We start from the raw sequence: 19683 nt of genomic DNA, 5'->3' as shown, positions 1-19683 counted from the left end.
GCATGCCCAGGTGACCTTCATGGGCAATTTTGACCACTTTTTCTTGTAAGGAGGTTGGCACCACCAGATCAGTCCTCAGCACCAGCTCATTGAGAAGGGATGAACTTGCTACGTGCATGTATGGTTGAAGCTGTTCAGGTAACTTGTTTTTGTATGTTCATCTATTAGTTATATAAGTTTTAAGTTCAGTAAGCACTTGATCAGCACAGAGGGCCAATTTCCATTCAGTAGATATGATCACTCCATGGAGTTTTCCAGACTACGAGATTTGCACTGCTTAAAGTGTTGCAAAGTGTTATGGAAAGAGGCAGTGGTTTGAAACCACGAGCGCAGCTATTCTCAGGCAGTATTATATGCTACGTGACAAGGTTTTGCCTGTCCATATTGCCTGTCACTGCAGCAGTTTTTCCAGGCAGGGAGCTTCCATATTCCACCTCTGGAACGCATCCACTGTGCCTCCTCCTCCTCAATTTCAGGCCAATGGGGTTGCAGAGGGAGACGGGGATTGCTGAAATGACGGAACTTTTAAAAAAACAAAAAAACAATTCTTGATGCACTTGCGCAAATCCACCAGCAGGGGAAGTGCCGTTCCAAAACAATGCCTTTTGTCATTGCAGGCTAGCGCAAGACTATCTATCTATCTATCTATCTATCTATCTATCTATCTATTCCAATTGTGGAGAAGGAGGGAGGAGGTGAAGGGGAGGTGAGTGAGGGTGAGTAATTTGAAGACGCACAGCGGAGATGGGGGGAGCAGAGCACAGAGAAGAAACTGCACTGTTATTAAGGGGCAGGCCAATGGAAAAGATTACAGTAGGGGAGAGCCACCATTTGGAAATTCTGCTCATTTAAAGAATCTAAAAGAGGAATACAGTCCCTTTTCTACAAATCCCACTCCTCTACTAAATAACAGCAGATGCTTTCACAATCAGCAGCCGAAAGCATCAGTGAATGGGCTTGCACCTTTGCACAAAAACTTGTGTATACAAATTTAAAGAAAAAATTAAGGAAGGGGGTTAGGAAAGGGGGAGCAAGAACAAGAAATTGGAAGGTGGAAGGGAGACAATTCCCCCTTGTCACCATAAGCAGCGCCCACCTCCAGAGGTGGTGGAAGGGAAGGGAGACTATCGTCCTCCCTGCCTTGTGCCATGCCCGCTGACTCCCCTCCCCATCATGAGAACTAAACCCCTGAAGAGGCAGGAAGGGGTTGGAGGGGTTGAGGAGAGGGGCAGCACAGAGACTATTTCCCCTCACCACCATAAGCAGCACCCACCGCCTGCACCGGGGTTGGAAGGGAAGGGAGACTATCACCCTCCCTGCCGTATGCATCACCCGCTGACTCCCCCCACCCCATCATGAGAGCTAAACATTTGAAGAGGCAGGAAGAATCAGAAAAAGTCATTTTAAAAAGAAATAGAAAAAACTGTCTATTGCCCGACACCCAAGAAGACATGAGACACAAGGTTTTGGTATAAAATTGGGCCACAATTTATTTAACTTTAACAAGAACTTGAAGAGCAGGGATGGCTTCCCTCTTGGCAGTGCGTAACTATAGGCATGCGCCCCCAGGGCATGCCTAACCTATGGTATAGGGCGATACACCTTGGCTCCAGGCAACCCTAAATGTTCCCAAATCCAGGGCTGCCTATCCTAGCCAGCCTAGTGCCGGGCCCTTGGCTAGCATCACCCCAAGGTAGCCGTACAGCGATTTCTAAGGGCTTAGCCTGCCAGGGTAGGTTAACAAGGGCAGATCTCCCTGAGCCGTGCAGTCTCTAGGGAGATGCCCTTCTCAACCCATAGCCAAACGCTTACCCGAAGGTGTTCACCAGCCTAAAATCATTTTCCAACCGCACTGCACCTGCCACAGCACAGGTTAGCCTAGCTTAACCCGAGCCACCCCACCAAGAGCGCAGATAAACAGCCAATCCCTGCTCTAGCTCACGTAAAAACGAACTGGTGCCACTGGGCGAAAGGTGGACACCGTCCCCCCTAAACAAACTAGGCTCAGAAAAAAGAATACTGGGATGGTCTATAGGTCCCCCTCCGATGGCCGCTACGAAACGTGCCATCTGTGCGTTAACCTTCCTCCTAGCCCTTTCCACCCTGTAAGTGTCCCTCGCGCCTCTCCAAACTCTGCGTTGGAGCATGGCCGACCATAGAATGAGAATCCCCGGGCACCATTCCAGGACTAGTAAAATGTCCTTGCGCAAGCTATGGAAAATGGACAAGCCTGACTTGGACCCCAAATCGTTCTCCCCCAGGTGAAGAACCAAAATGTCAGGCGGCGGATTCACCGCCAGAAATTCCTGCAGCATGGGTAAAAACTGGGTGATGACCATGCCCCTGCGACCAATCCAGGAGATGTCTGCCCATTGACCCAGTCCCAGCTGCTTCCAGGCTGCGCCACTCGAGCCGCCTTATGCGCCCAGAAAACAATGGAGTGGCCCAAAATGAGTACACGAGCCCTCGCCGCCCGTCGTTCAGGGCCTGTAAAGAGAAAAAACCGTCAGTGCCGTCACCAATGCTCTATCGCACGTATCTTTTGTATGTGGCAGACCGCCAACGCCCAATGCGCTGAATGGTCTCACCCGAAAGACCCAACCGGGAGGCAGCTGAAGCAGCTCCAATGCGAAATGAGTGTAGAGACAGCTGCGCAGTATCTGCCCCGGCCGCACTCAGTGCGCGCCGTGCCACCGTCCAGAACTGGTACTGGGAAAGGGGGCGCCCATCTTCGTGTACGAATAGGCATCCGGGAGCGGATCCCCGCCGGGTCATGTAACTACCCAAAGCACGTACCGGGCAGAGGAGCGCATTGTCGGCTCTGTGTAATGACACCCACTGTCCCCTGCCCCGTTGGTCGGTCTTGGAAAACCTAAGACGCAGCTGTGCTATATCCGGCCCCAAGCTGACATCCCCAAACTGTACCACCTTGAGTACGGGGCTGCGATGACCCCTGGGGAGCAATTCACCGGCTCTAAAGGCACCAAAGAACAGAACAAGAGTGACTGCGTGAAAAAGAGAGGCCTCATATGGAGACCGGCAGATCGCTGAGAACTGCCCGACCGCGCCCTGTATGGCAGCGGGAAGAAGGGGCCGTCGACTGTCAAGTGGGACCGGGTGTTCCCGTGTCCAACCTTCCAGCATCCTCCTTACCCTGAAATCCCCGGTTGTATCGGACATTCCCTGTGCCTTAGCGTGGAAAGCCAGAGCTGCTAAATAACCCGCCATGGCCCCAGGAGACAAACCCTTACCCTTAAGGTGGACCAAAAACTGCATCAGCTGCTCCGCAGGGGGGGGCCAGTCCTGGCCCAATCCTACCTGAGTCCTAAAATCCTGAAAGGCCCTGCACTGCCTAGAGTAAGCTGCCCGTGTGCTGGGGGCCAAGGAGGCCCAGACCGCCCTCTGGGCTTCTAGGCGCCAAGGCTCCAAAGCCACGCCGGCATCTGGTCGGGCAAGCTCTCCGCCTCTGGCGCCAGCTGGCGAAAGCGCTGAACCTGAAAATGAGACAGCGCGTCCGCCAGGCCGTTCTGCACGCCAGGCACATGGCAAGTCAGAAAAAGGATGTTATTAGACAGGCAGGCCAAGACAAATGCTCTGACTAGGGACATCACCCTGGGGGACCTGGAAGTCTGCCTATTGATCACCTGTACAGTGGCTTGGTTGTCACACCAAAAGCGCACCGTATGGTTCCTAAAGAGATCTGCCCATAGATGTATAGCCACGACTATGGGGAAAAATTCCAGGAATGTCAAGTCCCTGGTGGCCCCACTAGCTACCCAAGCGGCCGGCCACCGCTCGGCGCACCAGCGGCCACGGAAATAAACGCCAAAGCCTGAACCTCCAGCAGCGTCGGACTGAACTTGTAGAACTACTTCCAAGAGGAGTGAATCGCGCCAGAAAGAAACCCCATTGTATGATTCCAAAAAGGATGCCCACAGACGGAGGTCAGCCCACATGGGGGCAGTGACCCGTATCCTATGATGACCGCACCTGACCCCTTTAACGGCGTCGCATAGGCGGCGCAGGAAAGGCCGGCCGGGCACCACCACCCGGCATGCAAAATTTAAATGCCCGATAATCTGTTGAAGCTGCTTAAGGGTGACCTTGCGTGCCTGGATGCAAAATGCCAACAAGGCCCGCAAAGTGTCCAACTTAGTCTGGGGGAGTCTGGAACAGCCCACAATGGTATCAAGTTCAATGCCCAAAAAGGTGAGAATAGCTGAAGGACCCTCGGTCTTCTCCTGAGCCAATGGGACACCTAGGTCTGCGCAAAGGTGCTGAAAAACCTCTAACAGATGCCTGCATTGGTTGGTTCTAGGCCGGCCAACCATGAGAAGATCGTCTAAATAATGAGACGTGGTAACAAGACCCGCCTCCCGCCGAAGGGCCCATTCAAGAAAGGAGCTAAAAGCCTCAAAGGCTGCACAAGAAATCGAGCAGCCCATGGGCAAAGCCCGATCAATATAATACTGCCCCTGAAAGGCGAAACCTAAGAGATTAAAATCCCCAGGATGAACCGGGAGGAGGCGGAAAGCAGACTCAATGTCGCATTTTGCAAGGAGGGCACCCTTCCCACAAGAACGAACTACTCTGATAGCCTGGTCAAAGGATGTGTACTTCACAGAGCACAGGCTGTCTGGGATCCCATCATTAACAGAGGAACCATGTGGGAAGGAGAGGTGGTGAATAAGGTGGTATTCGCCTGGTGCCTTCTTGGGCACCACCCCCAATGGCGAAATGCGCAGATCTGGTAGGGGCAAGTCCCGGAAAGGGCCTAGAACCCGCCCCAAAGCTACCTCCTTGTTAATCTTGCGGAGCACCACCACTTCCATCCCCTCCACGGACTTAAGGTTAGGGGACATACTGTGAACTCTCGAACCAATGTAGGGAATGCGAAAACCAAAAGTAACCCCCTGGCTCAAATACTGTGCTTGCTCTCTAAGCGGGTAGTCCCGCAGGAGCCGTTCTAAGACCGGAAGCTTCACTGGGCTAGGGCCCTTTTCCAGGGGTGGCACCTTGTACAGTGCCTCCACCCCTTCTGCTACTGCTTTGCTGCTCCCTCGGACCCGCCCGGGGGCCCCTGACTCGCTGACAATGAATGCTGGCGTGTTTTCCACCGCAGAAACCGCACTCATGCTTAAACCTACAAGGGGACCTGTTGCAGCTGCCACTAGTATTGAAAGCCCAGCACGGCAGGGTACTTTGAACACCCTGCGCAGCTGCAGGCCCTGAGGACTGCGCTGCGGGAGTTCTAGAAATCAGATGACCATTGTCAGCCCGTTCGCCCAGAATGGGCCTCGAGGGGGTCATAATTAGGAGCCAGAGTTCCTGGTGCTGCCTGTCCCACGGAATAGCCGGGTTAAGGGAGGCCCGCAAACGAAAAGAGCAATCATAGCGCTCCCAGGCGTTGCCCATAAAATCCATGTACCCCCTATGGATGATGTCCATGTACTTAACCATGGCAGGTCCTCTGGATGTGTGCACCTGAAGCACGACCCCCATATAGACCGTGTAACCCGACAACCAGTTAGCCCAGTTATGTTCCACAGGCTTGCATTTGGACTTCCCTTCATCCTTCTTGTGCTCTCCCTCCTTTTGGGCCGGCTCAGGCTCTCGAAAGAGCAGGTGAAAGATATCTACAAATTCTCCGCGCCAAATGCGCTCTTTAACCGCGGGCAACAGGTGATCACCCAGCGGCAGAGAGGTGTCGCATGGCGGGTAAGGAATCTGTGTCCCCGAAGCATCTAACACAGCACCCGAGGCAGCGGGCGACATGGTACCCACAGCAGGTGCTGCTCCCTGCCAAACCTGTGTGCATGCCCCGTAAGGAGGTGGGGAGGCAACGGCGGCCGGGTGCCACCCATACATGTGAAATGGCTGAGCCCAGGGGGAAAACCCCCAGGGCCAGGTGTGGTGCGAGAACTCACCAGGGCCAAGCGGAGCCGAAGGATGCGTGTCTCTGCTGCACGTTTCAGAGGTGGCCTGGGCACCATCCCCATCCGAGGTCAGGTCCACTGCTGGCGCTGTAGGGCATGGTTCACGCGATTCCAAAGCGTCAAGTCTGGATGAAAGGGACTGTATGAGTTTAGCACGTTTTGCCCCCCTAGTAATGCTTCGGGAACTAGCTGGAATACCAGAGGGACCGCCCTTTTCTGCCGCTGCTGCCCCACCCTGCTTTTTCTTTTCGAGTGCTTCCAAGCGTGCTATAAGTGCCCGCACGGTACCCATATCACAATCCTCATCAGAAGAATCAGAAACCGGCGCAGGGCGTGGGGGAGGACGAACCCGCTTCCCGCCAGACTTAGCCTTGGCCTTCTTTGGACCCATGGCACAGGCAATTGAAGTGAGCGAACAACAAAGCTCCAAACAAAGTCTGGAACCAGGGATGCTCCCAAACCAACCCACTGAACCCAGAAAGGGAGAAACCGGCCAATGCAAACCCAGGCTGCTGCTAAACTGACCGGAAACTGGCCTAGGCCACCTAGCAGGCCGTTCAACAACCCACCACGTTGCCCAGGACTAGCCCAACCACTGTGAAAGTGGCCCTCCACGGGCCGAGAAACGCCGAGGAGGGGGGGGAGCGCCGCCGCAATCTTGCTCCAGCAGTGGGGGAGGAGCTGAAAGTGTCCCTCCCAAAGCCGCAAAGCGTCGCCGGGGGGGGCGCCAAAGGCCCGCTCAAGTAGTGGGGGGGGGAGAGAAGCCCAGGCCTCCGCTGCCGCCCAGGGCCCGCTGCCCAGAAGGAGCACCGCCGGGGCCCAGTACACAAAGAGGGCAACCCGCCCCCAGAAACACTCCAAACCTCGGGGGAGGCCTTAAAAAGCCACCCCCCGTTGCCGCTGCCACCGCTCCAAGTGGCGAAAACCCGCTCCCGATCTCGCGCCGGGCCGACTAAGCAGGAGCCTTAAAAGGCGTCCTGCTCAGATGCCTGTCAAGAGCGAACTGAGCTCTCCCGGGCCCGGAGCAGGACGCGGAGCTGAAGCCCCGCCCCCTGCACAGGCCCCCTGACCAATCAGGTCAAGAGAAGCCTCGTGCTTCTCAAAGGGGGCCAGGCAAGAGCGCTGCGCTGCTCATTTGAGCAGCGAGCAGCGTAATACTGCCACATGCTGCAACACATAAAGTCCGTATCAAGCATGCCTACTATGGAAAAATACAGCTACTTTCCTGCAATGAATTTACAACATCGTAGGGCAAAATTGCATCATTATAATTCGAATCCAGGCATGGGGAATGTGAACGACACCTTTCTGACAATGCAGCGACACTGGTGTGGAGACACGGGCAATATGGATGGGCACTTAGTGGAAACGGTGCAAATACATTGCAACATGTAATCCGGAAAGCAATGAAGCTATTTGTGCAATTACTATTACTTCATCATCATCTTCTGGGATCTCCTCTTGGCCTACAAGTGGAAGTCAAGATAATCTTCGGTTGTTTTCGAAAGTCCTGGAAGATATTCCACCTGGAAATCAAAACCCATCAGTCTGGTAATCCATTTGGCTAGGAACCTAGGAACATAGGAAGCTGCCATGAACTGAGCCAGACCGTTGGTCTATCTAGCTCAGTATTGTCTACACTGACTGGCAGCGGCTTCTCCAAGGTTGCAAGCAGCAACCTCTCTCGGTCCTATCGTGGAGAAGCCAGGGAGGGAACTTGAAACCTTCTATTCTTCCCAGAAGAGCAGCTCCATCCCCTGAGAGGAATATCTTACAGTGCTCATGCTTCTAGTCTCCCTTTCATATGCAACCAGGTCAGACCCTGCTTAGCTAAGGGGACAAGTCATACTTGCTACCACAAGACCAGCTCTCCTCTAATCTTTGGCTTAATCTTTGGCTAGTCTTTGGGTTGCTCAGTTGGATCCCCAAGTAGTAAATAAAGCAGAGAGGGGTTTATGGTCTAACTGTAAAGTGAATTTTCTGTCCCACAAATAAGTCCTGAAGTGCCTCACTGCCACAAACATGCCAGAGCTTATTTTTCAGTGACAGAATACATTTTCGCAGTTGCAGTAAGCACTCTGTAAGCAAAAGCGACTCCGTAGTCCCCAAAATTGTATGCATCATTTGTTGAAATGCCGAAGCTGCGGAGGCTAATCCAAAGGGTCCAAAGGGCAGGGTTTTATGTTGAACAAGACCCGCTGGGGTAATGAAGGCTGTGTCTTTGCGTGGAGGCTCCACACACATGCAGAGATTAGGGCCCCGCCACGTCCCCTGCAGATGCCGAGCGGAGTGCCGCTGCCCTACACGGGATTGTGGGCAGAGTACGGCAGCTTGAGGATGTAGCGACTTCCCCTGTAAACATTAAGTAGACTTACAGTATGTTGGTTTTATTCAGAAACAACTCAGTTTTCTCCTTCTCTGTTCCCTCCATTTTCTTTTTGACTCCCCCGCCCCACCACCGCCCACCCACAATCTCTACAGGTTCCCCACTGGGACAAAAACAGTGGCACTCTTACCTCTGGACTTCAGGAGGCCCCCAAACCTCTTTAGTGATCCCAGAGGCAACATGGAAAGTGGAACCATCATATATTATAGAAGGCTGAAATTTATCATACATTACAACCCAAAAAGAAAAACATGCACTTGGATTTTATTTTTTTTAAATTGACATTACTGTACATTTTTCACTTTAAATGTATTAGCAGTACGTGTAAAGTGTCGTCGGAAAATTAAATAAAAACCATGATCAAAATCTGAAAATATCTTCTGATACCTGTTCACAGTATTTAGAAATGTTTCACATGCTGCTGCTAGGAACTTAGAAAGCTGTCTTTTACTGAGTCAGACCACTGGCCTATCTAGCTTGATACTGCCTACACTGTTGTGCAGCTGGGTTTTAAGCAAGAGTCTTTCCCAGACCTACCCGGAGATGCCATGGAGCAAACCTGAGGCCTTCTGCATGCAAAGCAAATGCTCGGCCGCTGAGCTACAGCCCCATCCCTGCGGGGAATATCATACAGTAGACAGTGCTCATGTGTAGTCACCCATCCAAATGCAAATCAAGGTGTAGCCTGCTTAGCAAAGGGGACAATTATTGCTACCACAAAATTGGCTTAATCTCCAATTGCTGTTTGACAATGCTTTTAACCAAGAGTAATAAGTGAATAATCATTCCACCCTTGGAGTGGGAACTCGGTATTTTGCTTTTTTTTATTTACAATTTTATGGACTTCATCTCAAAAAGATGCTATGATTGGGCACTGTGATTATCATTGTTTTTTAAAGATAGCAATGTTCTCCTGGGATATATCCCCAGGATATGGAACTTAACACTTTATCAACAACTATGGATTATTTGCGCTTGGGGAGTGGCCAAAAAGATTATAATTCAACACTGGAAAAGCAGATTTACTCCAGAACTTCAGCTCTGGACTACTGAAATGTGTTCATTATCCACATTTGAACTGGGTTTTTTTTGTTTTTTTGTTTTTTTGTTGTTGTTTTTTGCCATTTAGGCAAAGAAGAAAAGTTTCAAGCTATATGGTCAAAAATTAATGAATTGTGTGCACTTCAGAAGGTGATTTCATATATATGCATTGTTTGTCGGGGGGGGGTTCTTTTCCTTTCTTTTCTTTTTTCTTTCTTCTCTCTTTTTCTTTCAAAATTTTATATGAAAGTGTTTCATTCTTAGGAGTATCTTAAACTGTAATATTTGTTCTTTAAAATAATTTTTTTAAAAATCTTTCCCCCCCCCCGCCCCTCAAACCTTCACCTCCAGGGAATCCCTCCATATTAACTTCTCTGATCAGGGATCCCTTACTGAGGAGCCTTCAGCCTAGGCAACACTGCAGTGAACAACATGCTAGGGCATGTTCTTGGGCATGCAGTCCAGCAGCAATGAATGAGATGGTGGGAAAGCCATGACTGGCCCTGGCCCTCCCATGGTTTTTTGAAAATGGCAAATGCCACCACAGGAAGCCCTAATTACAATGGGGACTGTGGCACTGGAGGGTGGGGGGTTGACCTTTGCCCCTGCATGGTTTTCCCCATTCAGGTTCCTCCCTGCAAAGCTAGTGGTACTATTTCCTCCATGGTGCAAAGCACACAAGTGCCCGTACACTGCCTGTATGTTTTGCGCGGTGAAAGACACAGCATCCAGGGAGTGGGCGGAAGGTGGGGGGCAGTTATTCCAACCAGGAAGATTGTGCCGACAGAAAGGCTTAAAACGCCTCTCCCAAGCGTGAGAGTCCAGATTAGAATTTCTGCCCCTTCCCCACCTCTGACAGTTGCACTTCCTATTAGGAATGTGGGCGATCCTATCATGGACTTCCTGCCATCTTGTCTATGGCATTCGGGTTCCACAGAGTACTGGCCAAGCCATCTGTGCATCAGAGTGGGCTGTATCACACAACACATCCATGCACTTAGCATTGCAGAGAAAATTAGGAATTTGGGGTTAAATCTAAAAAGGAGTGTCACATTGAGCTCACATTGAGCTGGCTAACAGTGATTCAAAGAACAGCTCAATCTGTTCCTCGCAAGAACAAAATGTTCACAGAATCCGGCTGATTAAAAACTATCTGCACTGTTAATGTGACAGCAGACATTTTCTCAAAGCAAATGTTTCTATTCCATTCTTGTCCAGGAAATTTATTTTCCTTATGTAAAAATGACAGTCCTATCACTAATTATTATTCAGATTCCTACAATATACACTGGCTGCAATACAGCACAAGGATGTGCAGCAAGAGATCTTAACAGATCTTCGATCTCAACTAACCGCACCGGTGCAGTGGCAAATGTTGATGCACTCCCCTTCCCTAGGAAACCCTCTGAGCCACTTGAATATGTGTCCCCAAAGGCTGTGGAACCCTCAGGGACATGCTTTTGGCTGGCACAGAGGTTTCCTGGGGAAGGGGAGAATGCCACTTAACTGTTTGCACCAGTGCAGTTAGTTGGAGGCTGCACTCACTGCACTGGTGCATCCTTGCTCTGTATGTCTGTCATTGACAGGCAGACAGACAGACAAACATTTTAAAAAGCAAACTTCACAGAGCCAGCGTGGTGTAGTGGTTAGAGTGCTGGACTAGGACTGGGGAGACCCGAGTTCAAATCCCCATTCAGCCATGAAACTAGCTGGGTGACTCTGGGCCAGTCACACATCTCTCAGCTTAACCTACTTCACAGGGTTGTTGTGAAAGAGAAACTCAAGTATGTAGTACACCGCTCTGGGCTCCTTGAAGGAAGAGTGGGATATAAATGTAATAATAATAATAATAATAATGAATAATAAATAATAGAGTAAGGTTGGAGATAGACAGCTTTTCAGAAACTTTAAGGTGATATGACAATCATCATTTTTCATGGTGCATGCACTCTTTTGTGTGTGTGCACAGATAATGGTCCCTTTATTCTTTCTAGTCAAACTGGTATTGCCGGTTTCTGAAACACTGCAAAACTGTGCAAAATCTATTTGTCAAGATGGAATAGTGGAAAAGGAAAAAAATGTATACACACACAATGAGCTATGATGTCTCTGTTGTAGTACTTTTGAGTCTGTGAAGAAGAAGAAAAACCACAACTCTCTTCTCACCAGCCTTATTCTCAATCTGAATTGTGTGTGTGTGCGTGTGTGTGCGCGCATGCACGCTATACTTAGGTGGTGTATGTGAATCAGTTCACGCTTGAACCAGGTTTGATTTGAACTGTCCCAGTTCAACTGGTTCAAGCTTGAACCAGACCAGTGCTCCAAAAAGGGGGGCCAGTCTGAGTCTGAGCCGAACTGGGCACGGTTCAGATCAAACCGGTTCAGCCCGGTTCAACCAGTTCTAGTGCTTGCAAAGGGGAATCTGGTAAGGAGTCCCCTTTACAAGCTACAGGGAACACTACGGGGTTGGAAAAGGTTGGGCAGGGGGGTGGGCTGGGGGTTACTTCATGCACTGTGGTGGCAGTGGGCTGGCAGCGGGCTGGCAGCAGCCACCCTCGGCTCTGCCAGTGCTCCCCCCCATCAGCGCTGGCCGATGTAGGCCTGATTCAGGCCTTTGGACGAGTGATCTCAGAGGGCCCCCACCAACCTGCACTGATGGGAAGCACCATTGGGGTCTAGGGGAGCTGCTGCCGGCCCGCTGCCAAGAAGCCGCACTGCGGCACGTAGTAGTAGTAGTAGAAGCTTATTACAGTCATTGACCAGTCATTACAGTTGGCATAATATGCTTACATTTTCAGAGTTTGGGAGTTAATAATACAAGCTTTACGCAATTTGCAAGCAATAAACAAAACTTGGCCACATTAATAGAAATCACTGGTTTAAAACTTGACAGCAGATATTCCAGATAAAAAAGATCAGTGTGGTTGCCAGGATATTTCTCTAGAAGGGGTAAAATAAGGTTAGAATGACTATCTCTGTAGAATTGGCAGTAGAGGATTACATGAGCAGTTGTCTCTATGCCCCCTGAGCCGCAGGGGCAGCGGCGCATTGAATAAGATATTCGATTGTATTTTCCCTCCAAGACCACAGTAGGGAGAACATTTAAAGTGAGAAGGATCACGGCTCTACTAAATTTGGATAGGAGAATGTGATCTAAGTAATTGGCCAGTTTGAAATTATAACTCTGAACGCCTATATACATTCCCCTTGACAAACATGCACATTCCTCTTGGAGGTCTGTGTCTAGGAGCCGTTATTTGATAAAATGGATAGTCTGATCAAAACCCCGACCAATGAGTTCTCCCTGGGACGTGCCAACTGGGAATGGACAGAGGAAGTGTGACTCTGTTGGTCCTTTTGGACCTCTCGGTGGCCTTCGATACTATCGACCATAGTATCCTTCTGGAGCGTCTGAGGGGGTTCGGGGTGGGAGGCACTGCTTTGCAGTGGTTCCGCTCCTACCTCTCGGGCAGGTTCCAGATGGTGCCCCTTGGAGACTGCTGTTCTTCAAAATCTGAACTTTTGTACGGTGTCCCTCAGGGCTCCGTATTGTCTCCAATGTTGTTTAACATCTACATGAAACCGCTGGGAGAGATCATCAGGAGATTTGGTGCAGGGTGCTATCAGTATGCTGATGACACCCAAATCTATTTCTCCATGTCAGCATCATCGGGAGAGGGCATAACCTCCCTAAATGACTGCCTGGAGTTGGTAATGGGCTGGATGAGGGATAACAAACTGAGACTGAATCCAGATAAGACGGAGCTATTCATTGTGCAGGGTCAGAACTCAAGAGACGATTTTGATCTGCCTGTTCTGGATGGGGTCACACTTCCCCGAAGGAACAGGTACACAGTCTAGGGGTGCTTCTGGATCCAAGTCTCTCCTTGGTGTCCTAGGTTGAGACAGCGGCCAGAAGTGCCTTCTATCAGCTTCGGCTGATATGCCAGCTACGTCTGTTTCTTGAGTTAGACGACCTCAAAACAGTGGTACATCTGCTGGTAACCTCCAGACTGGATTGCTGCAATGCACTCTATGTGGGGCTGCCCTTGTCCGTAGTCTGGAAACTACAGTTGGTCCAGAATGCGGCAGCCAGGCTGGTCTCTGGGTCATCCAGAAGAGAGCATATTACTCCCGTATTGAAGGAGTTACACTGGCTGCCAATATGTTTCTGGGCAAAATACAAGGTGTTGGTCATAACCTATAAAGCCCTAAACAGCTTGGGCCCTGGGTTTTTAAGAGAATGTCTTCTTCATTATGAACCCCACCGCCCATTGAGATCATCAGGAGAGGTCTGTCTGCCTTTGCCACCAGCTTGTCTGGTGGCTACTCAGGGACGGGCCTTCTCTGTTGCTGCCCTGAGGCTTTGGAATGCGCTCCCTAGTGAAATAAGAGCCTCCCCATCTCTGACATCTTTTTAAAAGTCTCTAAAGACACATTTCTTCACCCAGACAAAAGTATATATTGTTTTGATTGTTTTAATGTTGTTTTTAGAATATTGTTTTAAAAAATGTAAATTGTATTTTAAATTTCTTGCTTTTAATTTTTGTTTTGTTTTGTTTTTATTTAATATTTTACTTTTAATCTTGTTGCAAACCGCCCAGAGACGCAAGTTTGGGGCGGTGTAAAAATATGATAAATAAATAAATAAGAAGTTGGAGCTTCATTTTTAAAGCTGTTGTCCAAGTGGACAACCACCCACCCACCCTTTTCCAGCCCTGTAGGGTTCCCCTATTGCTTGTAAAAGGGAACCCTTACCGGATTCCCCTTTGCAAATACTAGAATTGGGTCAAACCAGTTTAACCTCCTGCTAACTGGGCAAAGAGGCACCTTTTTTAGCATGGTGATTCTCTTTATTGAGCAGGGGGAGAGTAACTGGCCCTATCCACCCCCAGCACAATACCTCCAATGACTGTTGCTGGTGTCTATCTTATGTTTCTTTTTGGACCTGAGCCCTTTGGGGACAGGGAGCCATCTCATTCATTCATTCATTCATTCATTCATTCATTCATTCATTATGTCTCTGTGTAAACCGCTTTGGGAACTTCTGTTGAAAAGCGGTATATAAATTTTTGTTGTTGTTGTTTTTGCTGTTGTTGTTGTTGTTGAACCAGTTTGACCCGGTTCTAGACACGAATCAGACTGCTGGCCAGCTCTAACAAACTATGTCATGGACCGGGCAGTTCAGTTCGAGTTCAAACTGGAACCAAACTGCCTGTAGCTATTTCACGCATACCCCTACTTAGATGTATTGAATATTGTGGCTAACTGCATGACTAGAACATTATCCCCCGACTGAATTTGTAAAAATTATTTTTGCAGAGGAAAGTGGGAGCTAAGGTATCGAGTAATGCCTCAGTAAAAATAACAATGTGTTCTCTGTCATTCTATACACCTGCAATGCCTTTCACTTTTATAGGAGATCAGCTCCAAGTGTCCAAAGGGCTTATTTTACTGCAAGGAGATGAATTCCACCAAAGTGAATTGCAGAGCCTGCTCATTCAGAAACTCTGTGTGCTGTAGAGCACATAAGGGGCTGTGGATCAGAGACCTGGAAAGTCTGATAAAAGAATGTGAAGCAATGTCTTCTTCCTTAGAACTGTCAATGGGATGCATATGTTGTATGAATTTTCTTGTATTTAGCTTTTTTTTACATAGAAACCATAGAAGCCTATTGATTTTATTTACTGATGAAAAACCAAAAAGTGGATTGTTGCTGAGAAAAGGTTAAGCCCCTATGGAACTTTTTCAAAATTCACCCAGTGTTTTCCATTTTCAACAAAGCCCAGAGCTGAATCAACACAGTCCACAGATTGTTTTTCAGATCTACCTCTCTTCAAAAAGCAAGGCATCCTTCCACCTCTCCCAAAATCTCTAGTGAAACATGTTTGGATGTCAGCTCTTGTCTTCAAATTGGCTAATTAGAATAATGGTCTTTTACAGGGGTTCCCAACTTCTGGTACTCCAGAAGTTGCTGAAAAACAACTCCCATCATTCCTAGCACAATAAATTGTAGCTGGGGATGATGGGAGTTGTAATTCAGCAACGTCTGGAGTACCACAGGTAAGGAATCCCTGGTCTTCCAGATATACGTCCATGACTAAAATAGAACAGATCACTTACAAGCACTTGCACAGTGTTGCACATACTTCGATCAGGTGCAGCTTTGAGACGTGAGCATCTGTTTTGCATGCAGAAGGATCCAGGTAGGGCTGGGAAAGACTCTTGCTTGAAACCTTGGAGAGCTGCTGCCAGTCAGTGTAAACAATGCTGAGCTAGAAGGACCAATGGTCTCACTCTGTATACACCAGTTTCTATCTTATGTTCATTCCTTTTAATTTGGACATGACTCTGCTTGATTAGTCCAGGATGATAGACTCTTAATTCATAGGAACATAGGAAGCTGCCATATACTGAGTCAGACCATAGGTCCATCTAGCTCAGTATTGTCTACACAGACTAGCTACAGCTTCTCCAAAGTTGCAGGTAGGAATATCGCTTATCCCTGGCCCTTGGAGATGCCAGGGAGGAGACTTGGAACCTAGATGCTCTTCCCAGAGTGACTTCATCCCCTAAGGGGAATATCTTACAGTGCTCACACATCAAGTTTCCCATTCATATGTAACCAGGATGGAGCCTGCTTAGCTAAGGGGACAAGACATGCTTGCTACCACAAGACCAGCTATCCTCTCCCCACTGTAGAAAAATTCCTTTTCTACAGTGCCATCATTCCAAGGTTCAGCCCCTCTGCAGGGGTGAAATCATCCATGGTTCGAGCAGCAATGAATCAGTTTGCAAAAAGAAGTAGGTAGGGACTAGAATGCTGATTTCAGTTTAATGGCATACTGTAGAGGCATTCACCTTTATTATATGTCTAGCAATAATTCAAAGCATTCCATGCAGAAGCCATGAGCTAGTGACATATAACATGCCCTTTAGCATGATCAGAAACAGAAAAATGGAGAATGGGACACTGAAGCTACCCATTTGCCAGTCAATTGCAAAGCTATTCCACACAGATATTACATTTCTGTCTATGCACATTGCTCAAAAGATCTTTGAATCACCATATCCTAGAACTCTTAAACTGACAAGTTACTACTAGGAGTTCAGGGACAAAATGACTAAGCCTCAAAGATGATAACTGGTGGAAAGAAACAAATAGCACTAGTATGTATTCTGTATGGACGGTTTTTGAGAAGTTTGCCTTTCTAGCTCCTTGTCTTCTTGGAAACATTTAGTTGTGTCGGGAAGAGAAAATCTCTTATTTATGGGCCAATTGTGTTGCACGCAGCAGGGCTTCTGTCTCAGGTTTCCTTCCAGAGCCATCTCAAACAATACGTCCTGCATCCTTTTTCTTCATCATCGCAGCAGCAATGCTTAAGGCATTCCCTGGACTCTGCAAAGTGGCCCCAAGAGGCCCATAGATGAAACGGATGTATTGTGTAATTGGCACCATTACATTCTAACTGTTTACTTTAAACATAGGAGAGCATCTAGTACAGGAAAGCATATCTCCATTCTCAGTCTAGAAAACCATTATTACATTAAGGTTACTAGAACAGCAATTATTTGCATATTTGTAGACCTATGGGGATTGCATTTTTACCTGTTTATTAGTATACATTTCAGGGAGAAATCTGAACTATGACCTAAAAGATGGGAACATCAAAGTTTGCTTTGCAATTCAAATGAATATAGTGAACTTCCTTGTGTTAAAACTTTGTCTTATTCAATACTCCGTAAGCAAGAGTGGTAAAGATCTCTGCATTAATCTGTCCAAAGTTTCAGTCTAATACTATAGACTACACCTCTAAATATGTGTGTTTTATAGGTTTGCCTCAGAATATAGGAATTGTGCTCCATATAGGGACCATAGATAGTTCAGTTGTCTGACTAGTTGTCTAGTTGTCCAGAGGAGTCTCTGGAATGCACTCCTTGCTGAAATATGAGCCTCCAAATCTCTAAAAACTTTTTAAAAGTCCTTAAAGACTTGTTTTCCCCCCACTCGAGCTTTTTAACCTGACTGTGGTTTTAAATTGTTTTCAAGTTTTCATTTTTTACTAATTTATTTTATGTCGTGGTAAACCACCCAAAGACAGAAGTTTAGGGTGCTCTACAAATTTGATAGATGAATGAATGAATGAATATGTTGAGATTGAAGGGAATAATTTTATGTATAAAATTACAGTGGCCAATATCCAGACTAACAAAATGTCAGTGCAGCAACCCTGCATGGTGCTATGGAAGAGGAGTTATTTTCATCAATCTTTCCTTTCCTCTGAAGCCTACTGTGATTCCTGAAAGTATGTTTCTGAGGGTTGTGTAGCCCTCAGGGACATATTTTAGGAAGTCACAGTGGGCTTTAGAGGGAAGAGAAGATTGATGAAAATTGCCCCTCCCCTGTAGCAGTTCCAGTACTTTGTTAGTCTGGATATCCGCCAGTATCTTTTGCTAACTACTGATACGCATCTCATTGAATCTTACAAAACCTGCAGTTAATGTCTGGAGTGAGTCTTTTTGAATCTTAACTGCAATAAGAGTCTTCATTTTATTGAATCTCCCTCCACAGGGTTTCCATTCAAAGTATACTTTCTATACAGCTAGACACATAGCTTTAGAACAAAGACCTCCCTCTGTGGTTAATAGGAGCAGCTAGTTTATAGACTGCAGCCTTAATACATATTCTGTGAGTGTGTGGAGTTGGGTAATTTCATTCTGGATGTATGCAGCAGTGATTTAACACAATTTAGATTTTAGAGCCAGATCCTGAGCTGCTTACATCATGCAAGTCCAGATGAAATATGTGAAATTTAACAAGCTAAAGATAAATGTCTTTCCTCTCAGATCTATGATTATCCAAGCTAGTTCTATCATGAGTATTCACAAGAATGCAATAGTTCATAATGGACATGCTGGCACAGTTCTAAAACCAAAGCAGTACTAACTGGTGTCAGTCCACTAGTAGTAAAAACAATAATATAATAACAGTACATCATACTTATATAAGGCTTCAGTGCTTTTCATCTTCAAAGAGCTTTCTAAACATTAGCTATATTATCTCTTTAGCCCGAGAAAGCTCCACTCATCTAGCTCTTTAATCTACTCATCCAAGCACTTCATAACAAGTCTATGCGCTCAGAGAGGTGATGAACATTCCTTGCCTCAGTCACAGGGCAGGGCTGGCAACCCTTTTTGTGTGGTGATCACACAAGCAGAAGTTTAGGGTGTCCCTAGTTTGTAACAGCCAGCCTTGCAGCATCTGGCCAGGGGCCCAGCCTTAGGACAAGTTGATGCTTGAGATGGCACCAAACTGACACCTAATTAATCTTCCCTAATTAAGCAGGGACATCCCCATGCTCTTGAGCTGCTTCTGTTTGTTTCAACCGGATTTGTGCAAGAGAACTTCTGAATGGATCCAGATCTGTGCCCCAGCACTTGTCATGTAAAGTCTGTCCTGTAAGATGGTCACCTCATCTTGCCTCATAGCAGGGCGATCTCTGTCCGTAACACTTTTTTTTTGAACAGGGTCATGAGGAATCTGTTTTGAGCTGATGCAGGATGAATTACAAGATGCAATGAAGTATTTTTAATGTGTGACTTCAAAGCTAATTAAGGCTGCAATCTGATATCCACACTTACCTGGGAGTAAGCCCCATGGAACACAGTGGCAGCATATGAGAACTCAGAAAAAAAGTCCCACTGTGTTCTGAGGGACGTACTCCCAACTAAGGGAGTAAGTTTCAGATTGCACCCTTGAACTTACTTCAGAACAGACATGCATTGAGTTGAGATGAAAAGCATCTTTCCATGTATTTAAGTTGGTTCTGTTCCTTTTGATTATGCATTGAGTAATGTACTGGGCTGACATCCTCACTAACCGTGCGCACACGCAACGAAGAAACAAACTGACCTTCACACACTGCTGGCGGCCCTGCTTCTAAAGTGCAGGTGCTTGGCTGGGTAGGGGGTTCTACCACTCCCTGCTCCCCACAGATGGAAATAACATCCTTTGATTGTCATGGAACTTAAATGTTGTAGGCTGCATTGACAATTTAGGGTTATAATGTAATCCTTAAAAGTATATTCTGCAACTTGATGCCTGCAGCCCCAAATGTGATAAATCCCAACAAAGACAGTCCTTCCCCATAGCAATAGCAATAGCACTTACATTTATATACCGCTCTATAGCCAGAGCTCTCTAAGCGGTTTACAATGATTTAGCATATTGCCCCCAACATTCTGGGTACTCATTTTACCGACCTCGGAAGGATGGAAGGCTGAGTCAGCCTTGAGCCCTGGTCAGGATCGAACTTGTAA

General features: G+C 47.5%; 1 protein-coding gene across 4 annotated transcripts; it reads right to left on the bottom strand.

Annotated features, from left to right (window-relative positions):
• Window positions 1-1464: 1464 nt before the first annotated feature.
• LOC128341176 (uncharacterized) lies at window positions 1465-8375 on the bottom strand. 4 transcript variants are annotated; one of them, XM_053287345.1, is made up of 3 exons: window positions 8312-8369; window positions 5928-6061; window positions 1465-3494 (listed from the first exon to the last, which is right to left on the bottom strand). In XM_053287345.1, exons 1-3 carry the CDS (start codon window positions 8365-8367, stop codon window positions 2527-2529), a joined length of 1158 nt encoding a protein of 385 aa, XP_053143320.1. In that variant the 5' UTR covers window positions 8368-8369; the 3' UTR covers window positions 1465-2526. The 4 variants fall into 4 exon arrangements, with proteins under 4 accessions (XP_053143320.1, XP_053143317.1, XP_053143318.1 ...); XM_053287342.1 differs by having other exon boundaries at window positions 1465-6061; window positions 8312-8375; XM_053287343.1 differs by lacking the exon at window positions 8312-8369 and adding an exon at window positions 7371-7837 and having other exon boundaries at window positions 1465-6061.
• Between the last annotated feature and the right edge of the window lie 11308 nt (window positions 8376-19683).

Source organism: Hemicordylus capensis, chromosome 1 (assembly GCF_027244095.1).
Source record: "Hemicordylus capensis ecotype Gifberg chromosome 1, rHemCap1.1.pri, whole genome shotgun sequence".
In the NCBI taxonomy this organism is placed as follows: domain Eukaryota; kingdom Metazoa; phylum Chordata; class Lepidosauria; order Squamata; family Cordylidae; genus Hemicordylus; species Hemicordylus capensis.
This window is presented reverse-complemented; position numbering and strand designations above follow the sequence as displayed.